At 41.2% G+C, this 12777-nt stretch overlaps 1 protein-coding gene across 8 annotated transcripts in view; it reads right to left on the bottom strand.

Moving 5' to 3' along the window:
• LOC311111964 (uncharacterized protein) overlaps positions 1-9955 on the bottom strand; it is a 426062-nt gene extending 416107 nt beyond the window's left edge. For 2 of the 8 annotated variants that reach the window (XR_014610811.1, XR_014610813.1), the window contains exons 1-5: positions 9724-9955; positions 8565-8677; positions 8149-8252; positions 5404-5439; positions 4262-4318 (exon numbers count right to left, since the gene is read on the bottom strand). Coding sequence is in view for 1 of the 8 variants with exons in the window: in XM_084154907.1 (XP_084011033.1) it covers positions 1146-1523; positions 4262-4318; positions 5404-5439; positions 8140-8217 (549 nt within the window). In the remaining 7 variants the exon portion in view is untranslated. Of the gene's footprint in view, positions 1-834; positions 1524-3801; positions 3834-4261; positions 4319-5403; positions 5440-8139; positions 8270-8564; positions 8678-9723 lie in introns of those variants that run through there. The other 6 variants (XR_014610807.1, XR_014610808.1, XR_014610812.1 and 3 more) reach the window with 5 other exon arrangements.
• Between the last annotated feature and the right edge of the window lie 2822 nt (positions 9956-12777).

Genomic DNA, 12777 nt, shown 5'->3' on the forward strand with positions numbered 1-12777 from the left:
CCACCACACCCCGGTCCCCCCTCTATTTGACCCCTTAGTGTATGCAATTTAAAATCCACAACCACAGTTTGAACGCCTATAGGCCCATCATAAGATAAGGTAAAACAAAGCTAGTGTAGGAGTCGTCCAGTGGCCAAGAGATTTGAGGACTCATCTGAGGACAACACCATCCCTAACCCTGGGTGTCCCTACCATCTAACTCGGCTTCCAGCAGAATAGATTTATGCTTTCACCAAGAGCAGGTGAAGTGTCCCACAGGCCATTTGCAGAGTGAATTTTTCCATATCCATAATTTGATTTTCCAGCATTTTAACAGCAAGGTAACACTTTATGCATGGCCAGTTATATATATATATGGCCAGTTATTGGCATTCTAAAATACTATGCCCCCCCCCCCCCCACCCCATGTTGAAATGTGCCCAATAATGTATTATTAAAAAGTTATATTTTTAGGGCTGGCTCTTTCACCCAATAACCTATAGGCTTACATGGTCCATATTATCAGACAGGTGTGTTATTTTAGCAATAGGAATCATCACCTACAGTGTGTAAAACTGATGCAGCATAGTGGCTATACATAGATGGCTGAAGCATGGGGTTGCCCATCTGCACTAATACCCCAGTGGGCTAATAATTTGTTCACAGACTAGATTATATTTTTGCTAGTTAGCCAGGTATTGATGATTTTTATGTCCTAAAAAACGTTCCACTGCCAATGATGTCTATCAAGACGGTATAATATGTGGGTGGGCTATCTGTTCTATCTGAAGCCAAGACATGGGGAAACACCTTATAGAGAGAGAATTTGTAGTTTAAAAGGAAAGGAGAAAAGAAAGAGTAGAGAGTGGTCATGCTGATTTAGCCACACACCGCTAGCTGGGGCCCCTGTGCGGTGTCAGGGTCGTTGGGGGTGTAATGCAGTTAGGAATTTACTGTAAACTCACTCCACAGCTAGCTTGAAATGTCGCGGATGGAGGCATCCAATCAGTACCTTTTGGGTGGCTAAACCGTTGGAACGTTGTCAATGAGGGCGGTCAAGTGTGTTGCGAAGCAGAGGATCACTGGTTTGAGCCCAGCTTGGGGCACTTTGACAGTGGAGGAAGCAAAGCTGTTAGCAGCACACAGGTGCTGCTGATACTACTGCTTCATCTGCTGCTGCTCCTGCTGGGTTCAGCAAACTCAACAGAGCTAGCATTCCCAACCGATGGAGCTGCTGGTCCATGATCAGCCACAGCAGGCTGGACAGAAGCCCCAGGGTGGAGTTGGGCTCTGGCTTGGGTAGGGTAAGCCACATGGGTACGCTGGGTGGTGGGCAGTGGTTTTGACCTCTGGGTCCATTGATAATGCCAGAGTGCTGGAAAGGGGATCCATGTGTTACGTGGATAACCCGGGGACCAGGCGGGATTGGGGCACCAGGTGACAGGTTTGGTGCCAGGTAGGACTTGCTGGGCATGGGCACCAGATGGCAGATGGGTTCCATGGCGACGCTGCTTCCTATCACCACTTCTTCCCATTCTGAGAGCCTGGGGCAAGAACAGAATTTAGAAAAGCAGAAGAAGATCCATGTCTAAACAGTGTGTTCTGATTAGCTCAGACTACTAGAGCATGGCTGTCGCTGGGCAACACGGACTTTCAACTCCCTCCAAAGATTTTCTATGGGGTTGAGATCTGGAGACTGGCTAGGCCACTCCAGGACCTTGAAATGCTTCTTACAAAGCCACTCCTTCGTTGCCCGGGCGGTGTGTTTGGGATCATTGTCATGCTGAAAGACCCAGCCACGTTTCATCTTCAATGCCCTTGCTGATGGAAGGAGGTTTTCACTCAAAATCTCACGATACATGGCCCCATTCATTCTTTCCTTTACACGGATCAGTCGTCCTGGTCCCTTTGCAGAAAAACAGCCCCAAAGCATGATGTTTCCACCCCCATGCTTCACAGTAGGTATGGTGTTCTTTGGATGCAACTCAGCATTCTTTGTCCTCCAAACACGACGAGTTGAGTTTTTACCAAAAAGTTATATTTTGGTTTCATCTGACCATATGACATTCTCCCAATCCTCTTCTGGATCATCCAAATGCACTCTAGCAAACTGCAGGATTTGAGTCCCTGGCGGCGTAGTGTGTTACTGATGGTAGGCTTTGTTACTTTGGTCCCAGCTCTCTGCAGGTCATTCACTAGGTCCCCCCGTGTGGTTCTGGGATTTTTGCTCACCGTTCTTGTGATCATTTTGACCCCACGGGGTGAGATCTTGCGTGGAGCCCCAGATCGAGGGAGATTATCAGTGGTCTTGTATGTCTTCCATTTCCTAATAATTGCTCCCACAGTTGATTTCTTCAAACCAAGCTGCTTACCTATTGCAGATTCAGTCTCCCCAGCCTGGTGCAGGTCCACAATTTTGTTTCTGGTGTCCTTTGACAGCTCTTTGGTCTTGGCCATAGTGGAGTTTGGAGTGTGACTGTTTGAGGTTGTGGACAGGTGTCTTTTATACTGATAACAAGCTCAAACAGGTGCCATTAATACAGGTAACGAGTGGAGGACAGAGGAGCCTCTTAAAAAAGAAGTTACAGGTCTGTGAGAGCCAGAAATCTTGCTTGTTTGTAGGTGACCAAATACTTATTTTCCACCATAATTTGCAAATAAATTCATTAAAAATCCTACAATGTGATTTTCTGGATTTTTTTTCCTCAATTTGTCTGTCATAGTTGACGTGTACCTATGATGAAAATTACAGGCGTCTCTCATCTTTTTAAGTGGGAGAACTTGCACAATTGGTGGCTGACTAAATACCTTTTTCCCCCACTGTATGTTTGTGAATTGCGTATGTTTTCTACTGTACAATGAACTCAGTGGAGTTCATAAAAATAAAAATTGAATTTTTAGATAAAACTATACTAAATATAATCACGTCACCAAATAACTGATTAAAACTAATTATTTTGCAAAGAAGGTCTACAGTAACCTCAACAGCACTCTGTTGGGTAGCACCATGGTGTAGCCGGAGGACAGCTAGCTTCCGTTCTCCTCTGGGTACATTGACTTCAATACAAAACCTAGGAGGCGCATGGTTCTCACCATAGATTTACACAGTAATTATGACAACTTCCGGAGGACGTCCTCCAACCTATCAGAGCTATTGCAGCATGAACTGACATGTTGTCCACCCAATCAAAGGATCAGAGAATTAATCTAGTTCTGAAAGCATAAGCTACAGCTAGCTAGCACTGCAGTGCATAGAATGTGGTGAGTAGTTGACTCAAAGAGAGAGAAAGACAGTAGTTGGACAGTTTTTAACAAATTAATTTCTTCCAAAATGAAGAAGAAGCAAGAGAGAAATAGAGAGAGAGTGTCATTTCAGTTTCACTTAGCTAGCAAATGCAGCTAGCTAGTTTAGCCTACTGAAACACCCTGCTCAAACAGAGGGATGCTATGTTAGCTAGCTGGCTATGACTTTCCAACACAACACAAATTCTTCCAGCTTTTGGTTTGACAAATGTATTGCCACCGGGGCCCGCCAGTGTAACTGCTTACTGACTGTACACTAACGTTACTGCATGATTGTAGCGGGTTTACTAACACATTAATTATATTAGCTATGCTTACTATGATGTTACTTTAGCTAATATAGTGACAACAATGTAGGCTGTGCGTAGCGGTTTGGCTTGGGAAGGTTTTTTCGCCTGGTCACATACAGCTGATGTGTTGTGCATTGAAGTCCACAAGCGAAGTGAAGAGGTGAGGAGGAGAGCGCATAGATGCAAGAAGGAATACAACGTGGCTGCTATGAAAGTTAACTGTGCTTACGTGTGATCAGGGGTGTATTCATTCTGCCGATTCTGTTGAAAAACATTTCTTAAATGGAACAAAATGGGGATAAACATACCTGAATTTACACCCTATATCAGCTAGATGCAGGCAAGAGTGTGCAAGACGGTATTTAATGTCACTGTATGTCCATGTGTCACTGTCACCTCATATTTGTCTCTCGACCTGTGTGCACCTACGTTATAAACTCATTCATAGGCTAGGTTGTAGCAACCTCATGATGGGTATAGGGAAAATTAAAGGATCAGGTAGTAGCCTAAACCTATCGCTGTTACATTGAACTGGGTGAATGGAATATGAATGACAGTCATCCAATATGCTGTAATAGAAATAAGGCCATGCTCATGAAAGAAAGTGTCCTCCCTCATCTTAAACGGCACATAGCCACTGAATGAACTCCATTAATGTTCCAGCTGAAGATTTCAATTGTTGGACGTACCTCTAACGGAGGAGCCATTTCCCTCTCCAACACATCCTTAGCAGCACAGGCTTCATTCTAGAAACGAGAGGGTTACAACATTAATGTTCAGTCCTGCACCTTACACCCACATGAAAAAATACTACAGTTTACTGTAGTATACTGTAGAACACTATACTACACAATAGTATCCCTTGATCATGTGTAGTACTTACTATAGAATGTTGTAGAATACTACAGTAAATACGGTATTACACCCCCCCCCCCCAAAAAAAAAAAAAATGTACTAGTAAATACTACAATAATGTCTGCAAAAACACTACAGTCTACAGAAACACTACACTTTAACTGAAAAAAATACTACAGTATTTAATTTGCATATACCCTGCCCATTCCCATAACACAATTTGTGCCACCCATAAGTGAGAAACATACATGCCAAGTATAGACCATATTGTGTTCCCTAAAGGTTATAGAAAAGAGTAGAGCCTCTAAACTAGCTGTTCCTACCTAGTGGTTATGGAACATTTGCTATTTTAGTATTTCTCCACTAGGTTTCCTGAAGGAGAAAGCCTCTAATTCTATGTCAAAGATAATAAAACAAAAACACAATTATGTCTACAAAAATACTACAGTCTGCAACTACAGCAAATACTACAGTATACTACAGTCTGCAAAAACACTACTATAGTATATTAATTACTATAGTATATACACTACTGTCTTTTACTACAGTATTTATACTGTAGTTATATGTAAGTACTACAGTATACTATAGTAAATACTACAGTAAATATTACAGTATTCACTGTAGTGTTTTTGCTGACTTTAGTCATACAAGGATGATTTCTGTATTTTGAAAGTGACATATGTTGAAAACTTGATTACTGACAAGCAAAATAAATTGGGACTATGTCAACAATAGACTAATGAAACAAATACCAAAATGTCGTTTTTAGGTGGAATTACCTTTGAGATAGCTAGGTGGGACAACCACATATCACAGTAAGTACATTTTTCGTCAATAAATTAGCTATCGGCAAAGTCAGATCTAGTAAGGGGGAAAAAAGTCAAGTGCGAGTGTTAGTTCACGAAAGTGAACTATAGTATTTTTTCATGTGGGCAGCACTTAATTGTTTTTTTTCCTAAATGTCTTCACCTACCACATGCCTCTCCAATTGTTTCTCGAGGTTCTCAATCTGTCGGAAAAACAATGAACATTAAATTAAACACATTTCTGGTTAAGTTCATCCCGGACATCCTCGAACAGGGGTCCCACTGGGCACACACTGGTTGAATCAATGTTGTTTCAACATAATTTGTCAACGTATTGTGACGTGGAATCAACGTACATCAACCAATACTGTTTTCATATAATTTCAACCAGCGTTGTAAACATAAAAATTTGGGTAAAACTTGGTCTTATGTTTCATGAGCTGAAATAAAAGATCCCAGAAATTGTCATATGCACAAAAAGTGTATTTATCTAAAATTTTGTTCACAAATTTGTTTACATCCCTGTTAGTGAGCATTTCTCCTTTGCCAAGATCATCCATCCACCAGACAGGTGTGGCATATCAAGAAGCTGATTAAACAGCATGATCATAACACAGGTGCACCTTGTGCTGGGGACAATAAAAGACAACTCTAAAATGTGTAGTTTTGTCACACAACACAATGCCACAGATGTCTCAAGTTTTGAGGGAGTGTGCAATTGGCATGCTGACTGCAGGAATGTCCATCACAGCTGTTGCCAGAGAATGTAATGTTATTTTTTTCTACCATAAGCCGCCTCCAACGTTGTTTTAGAGAATTTGTCAGTACGTCCAACCGGCCTCACAACCGCAGACCACGTGTAACCATGCAAGCCCAGGACCTCCACATCTGGCTTCTTCACCTGCGGGATTGTCTGAAACCAGCCACCTGGACGGCTGATATAACTGAGGAGTATTTCTGTCTAAAATAAACCCCTTTTGTGGGGAAAAACTCATTCTGATTGGTTGGGCCTGGTTCCCCAAATGGGTGGGCCTATGCCCTACCAGGCCCACCCATGGCTGCACCCCTGCCCAGTCATGTGAAATCCATAGATTAGGGCCTAATTTATTCATTTCAATTGACTGATTTCCTTATATGAACTGTAACTTAGTAAAATCGTTGAAATTGTTGCATGTTGTCACGACTTCTTCCGAAGCTGCCTCCTCTCCTTGTTCGGGCAGGCTTCGGCGGTCGTCGTCACAGGCCTTTTAGCCACTGCCGCTCCTCATCTCATCATTCCATTTGTTTTGTCTTGTTTATTATACACATCTGGTTCATATTTCCTCATCAGTACCTGTATAAGTGTTCCCTCTGCCCCCTTGTCTTTGTGTGTGATTGTTTATTGTGGAGAATAGTGAAGCTCGGTGGAGCTCCTTGTATTTTGTATCGGCGGGATATTTTCCTGTGTGCCATGTATTTTCAAGTGCGCCTGTTTTGCGTACTGGAGTGTTTTGACGCGTTCCTGCATAACTCTGTGGTTGTGGAATAAAGCCTGTTATTCTGTGATTTACCCTCCTGCGCCTGACTCCTTCAACATCACCTCATCACACATGTTGCGTTTATATTTTTGTTCAGTATAATTTCAACATAATCATCAGAACTATGTATACATAGAAATTGCATTGAAAATTCCACATAGAATATATATATTTTTTGAACTTATATTCAATATACTGTATATTGGGTGGTTGAAATTATGTTGAATGTTAGATTTGATTTGACATATTTTATTTGACCTTGTTACAATGTTGATAGTAAAATGGTATAGTAAAATGGCATGTTTGACTCAACGTCATGCTTTCAACCTACATAAAGAGGTATATTGAAATAGAATGTGAAGCCACAGTTCAACAATGTCTGCCTGAACAGTGACTCTTACTAGTAAATGAGTGGTAATGCACTTCAGTGAGACCGATCTCCATCCAGATGCCTACTTACCCTGCTTAACAGTGTTGTAGTACTCCAGACCGGTCTTGGTCTCGAGTCAGGTCTCGAGACCGCATATTGAGTCTTGGATACATTTTTACTCTGCCTTTACTCGGTCTCGGATAGTGAGGACTCCTAATTTCTTCCCACTAGCCGAGTAAAAAACTCATAATTATCAGCTTCCATTCAGTCAGCGCATAAAACCACTTTGCCAGGACAAATATATACACTCCTTTATTGAAACATTAATAGCCTATCTTATTGCCTATTGAAACCTGGGATTCCGACTTTACTCGTAACATTACTGTCCTTTACTTTGTCAGAATTTCCTTGACTCGCTGGTAGGGAAGAGTGGAGAAATTTGTTGGAAAGTTGCTCGCTCACTATTAGTAAGGGGAGACGGGGAAATGTTAAGTCTTTATACAGTGCATTCGGAAAGTATTCAGACCCTGTGAAGGTTTGACTGTGGGTAGGCCTTATTTCCACTAGGGGGAGTGGTATGACCACAGTCAAGCCCTCACACGAATACTAAGGGAGTTGATGATCCCCAATCAGAGACAGCTGTCTAGAGTTAGTCTCTGATTAGGGATAGTATTTAGGCACCTCTCACATCCACCTGTGTGTGGATCATTGTTCGTGCTTGTCTGCTATTGTGTTCACGGCACATAAGTCACTTGGTGCTTGTCTCTCTTTGCTTATTTTTGAGAACGTATAGTGTGATAAGTTTAATAAAAGGATGACACTCTACGAGCGCTCCGTTTACCGTCCCTTAACTCAGCATCGTGACAGACCCCTTCACTTATTCCACATTTTGTTACGTTACAGCCTTATTCTAAAATGTATTTAATTACATTTTCTCCTCATCAATCTACACACAATACCCCATAATGATTTTTTGAATAATTTTTTGCAAATGTAAAAATAAAAAACAGAAATACCTTATTTACATAAGTATTCAGACCCTTTGCTATGAGATTCGAAATTGAGCTCAGGTGCATCCTGTTTCCATTGATCATCCTTGAGATGTTTCTACAACTTGATTGGAGTCCACCTGTGGTAAATTCAATTGATTGGACATGATTTGGTAAAGCACACACCTGTCTATATAAGGTCCCACAGTTGACAGTGCATGTCAGAGCAGAAACCAAGCCATGAGGTTCAAGGAATTGTCTGTAGAGCTCAGAGACAGGATTGTGTCGAGGCACAGATCTGGGGAAGGGTACCAAAACATTTCTGCAGCATTGAAGGTCCCCAAGAACACAGTGGCCTCCATCATTCTTAAAAATGGAAGAAGTTTGGAACCAATAGAGAAATCATGCACAAAGTAGCCTACACAATCAAAAAGCATGTGAAATATATTTACATGCGCGCAGCACACCGCCTAGTTTCAGCGGAAAATCATCTGCAGGCACCAAAGGAGAGCAGCTCTCAACTGGTTGTCGCATGGAGCAGCTCACAGAAGAATGACGTTGGTAGCTGGTAGGTAGGAAAGATGTTTCAATTTATATCTACCAGCAAATGCTAACTAAGGCAACATTGGGTATGCAAACTAGGTATTGAAAAAGTTTGGTCCATAGTCTTGGTTAGTAGACTATTTAAGATGCACAATTCAGTCATCATGCGCTGTTCCCTTACAATTAAAAGATTGCCGTTTAAGTGCAGTACACTGCAGTATAACTGCAGGTATAGTGCAGTATAACTGCAGTATGCTGCAAATACTGCGTCCAAAATAACCTTTTTTACTGCAGTAGTTTTGCAGTGTAAGTGCAGTTTCATTGCAGTACAACTGCAATTACTGTGTCCAAAATACCACAGTCGACTGCAGTTACTGCACTTTTACTGCAATCTTTTTTTGTAAGGGCATGAACATTTCAAAAGGCTTTCCCAAATAACCTTCCCAATTAAATATTGACAGCAATGTAGGCCTATCTGACAAATATATAATGCTGGTTTAAATCAATGGGGAGGGCATTTGTTTTTCTCAATTGAATTAAAGGGCAACTACACCCTCCAAAAATATTTGTTTTATTTTTCCCAGACCTCAGTGTCTCCTGATGTGGTTTAAGGATTGGTGTGGACTTAGAACATCACAATTTGGTCGTTTTTATTTTAAAAAGTGTGATTTTTTGCTAGTGAAAATCTGAAAAATCTATAGGAATTTTTCACACAGGTCGCCTTTCCTTCAAACAGGACCCACTTCTCCAGGCACACTACACCATTGCATAGGGCTGATGGAAAGACAGCCATCACACACAGCATGATATTAAAGGATAAGCAGTCCATTCACTCTGACAAAATAAGCCAGTAGGTCCCAATCATAAGAATACAAAAACACAACCATTAAGCATTTCCCAATCGAAATGTCCAACTATTACTTCCCATTGCGAAAGACATTTCACATTTAGCACACAAAGTAACTGGTGATCTAAAGTTTAAATGAACAATGTTTCATACAAGTTATTTTCAAAGAGATGGCTAACAACAGCATGCAAGCTCCAACAAAAAAACACAGTTCCACTCACCAGATGATGATAAATTGAAACTTAGCTTCTTGTTAAAAGTTATTCTTTAAAAAGGTCAGTCTGCGCTTGGTGGGCTGTAGCTCGCACTCAGATGTCAAGCTTCGGTACTTATTCAGAGGAATAATGTTTACATGTGCACCAGTGTCTAGTTTGAACTTTAGCTCGTGTTCCTATCTCAATGTCAGCAAAGGCTTGCTCTGTCTCTGACTTTTCTGTGTCATTGAATCAATAAACAGTTCATCAGCATTTGACTCTGATTGACATTTCATCTTCACTCACTGTATGTACAGTTTTTCCACGGTAATCTCTGCACACTTTTGCAAAGTGATTCCATTTTCCACATTTAGTACACTGTTTGCCTTTAGCTGGGCAATTTCCCTGTTCGCCATGCACTTTGTATCCACAATATCCACATGTTTTGGGGCGTTTGGAGTTTGTGCTCTGATGTCTGCCTGACTACTTGTTCACGTGATGCGCTCGTGCTGCCGCCCAAAATGGTTTTCATCTGAACCTGTGCTAGCTCGTGAGATCTGGCTATGTCGATAGCTTTGTCCAGCGTTAGCTCAGACCCAACATTCAAAAGTTTCTCTCTCACTCGCGGTGAGTGTATTCCAAATACAATACGGTCCCTGACCATCTCATCCTTGTTTGCATAATCAGTCTTTCACAAGCAGATGCAGCTCAGTGACAAACTGTTCAAACAATTCGCTAGCTCCCTGTACTTTCTCATGGAATTTGTACCTAGTGAAAATTGTATTGGTCTTTGACTAGATGATGATAATTTGAAACTTAACTTCTTGTTAAAAGTTATTCTTTAAAAAGGGACAAATTAGCAACAACATCTTTTTCGATAACAGTTGCTGCAAACTAGTCTACAACAAAAGTTAGCTCGCTAGACCGCGGGAAAACTATTGCTCACTTTTGCAGTGTCCTGTTGGCCTTTGAGAAGGTTTTTGTAAAAACAGTCCCACCCATTACAAGTCAATGTGATTGGTTGATTCCACTATCACTCCAACATTTTGCCATAATACAGTTGAATGGCAGGTGCCTTCTGTCAAGCGTCTGATGGCCTTAATGGGTGTTAACCCATTCCTTTCTAACAAAAACTGAAGAGCTTAAATCAGAACATCATTGAAAATAATATTATTTTACAAATCCTTAGCCTTTCTCTGAAAGCGTAGAAGGCCCTCATTGTTCCCCACTGTGTTTGGGTTAGTAATAATTTGTAGAGTGGCTCTATTTGCCTTCAGCATGCAGTTTTTCACTGTTCTGAATGTCTAAAGAACACACATGTTCTTCTGAAATATGAACACCATTATCCCAGAAACCCTAGACCCACTCCAATTCGCATACAGATCCAGAGATGATTCAATCTCTATTGCACTCCACACTGCCCTTTCCCACCTGGACAAAAGGAACACCTACGTGAGAACGCTACAGCTCAGCGTTCAACACCATAGTGCCCTCAAAGCTCATCACTAAGCTAAGGACCCTGGAACTAAACACCTCCCTCTGCAACTGGATCCTGGACTTCCTGACGGGCCGCCCCTAGTTGATAAGGGTAAGTAACAACACATCTGCCACGCTGATCCTCAACACGGGGGCCCCTCAGGGGTGCGAGCTCAGTCCCCTCCTGTACTCCCTGTTCACCCATGACTGCATGGCCAGGCACGACTCCAACACCATTAAGTTTGCTGACGACACAACAGTGGTAGGCCTGATCACCGACAACGATGAGACAGCCTATAGGGAGGAGGTCAGAGACCTGGCCGTGTGGTGCTAGGATAACAACCTCTCCCTCAACGTGATCAAGACAAAGGAGATGATTGTGGACTACAGGAAAATGAGGACCGAGCACGCCCCCACATAAAGTTGCTTTCCAAGATCAGAGTTGGATACCCCTGGCCTACACACTGTTAACACTGTGTTTTACATCTGACAGCTGATGACCAGAATATGGTCATATGTAAAGGATGTCTGAAGATAAACCTCCACATCTAGGCTTTACTAAGGATTAAAACATTACTTTGTTTTTACTGCTTGAGCTAGACCAGAGTTTATGCATTTCCATTTAAACGTTAATTGTGCAATATGTAACTTTTTGGGCGGCCCGACCAAATTCACATAAATGTGAGTTATAGATCTGTGGTTCTCATTGAACGCAAGTCTAAGAAGCGGTAGACCTGTAACCTGTCTAAATGACTATCGCCCCGTAGCACTCACATCTGTAGCCATGAAATGCTTTGAAAGGCTGTTGATGGCTCACATCAACGCCATCATCCTAGACACCCTGGACCCACCCTAATTCGCATAATATATTTTCCTTTATTATTTTCCACTAACCCCACCACCCATCCCCTAATTGGAGTAAACTAATGAACAACAACACTTAGGCTTCTACTTCCAGCTTATACATACTATATACATTTTACAGACACAATCTATTTTACAATAATACTTTTTTGTTTTTACTGCTATCCTTCCGCTAGCCTCAAGCCCTCACATCTATTTATGAAGACCATCCAGTTTGATTTCTACTTGCCATATATTTTTCAACTGTGCTGTGATGTTTTACAAAAGTTCAGAACCTTTCTATTCTCATAGTTTCGGTACAATCGGTACATCAAAAATCTCTTCCCAACTATTTTGCAATCTATATGGCACAGCTGCCAATTTTTTGTTCCTTCAATGAAACTGGTATACCTTTTTATTTATCACAATTTTCTTTAACCAATTTTGGACTTTAATGCAGACAAGTTCCTTACTTTTTCCCCCTTCCACTTGCCACTTCCATTTTTGCAGTAATGCTGCAATTAGTTCGTTGTAATTTTGGGTAGAGCAGACATTTCCATCTATTTTTGTTAGCTGCATGTATGACATAACTCCACCAGTCCTATTTATGATATAATTGACAAATATTATACCTTTTTTATTATTCAAAAGAATGTTTTGTTTTTATCAATTAGTATATTTGAGTTTAAACTATTTGTTGTATTATTTGTGCTGTCTTTTCTGGTGAATTAAACTGAAATTGCAACCAACTTTCTTTGGCTT

Source organism: Coregonus lavaretus (assembly GCF_964263955.1).
Source record: "Coregonus lavaretus genome assembly, chromosome: 38".
Taxonomy (NCBI): Eukaryota; Metazoa; Chordata; class Actinopteri; order Salmoniformes; family Salmonidae; genus Coregonus; species Coregonus lavaretus.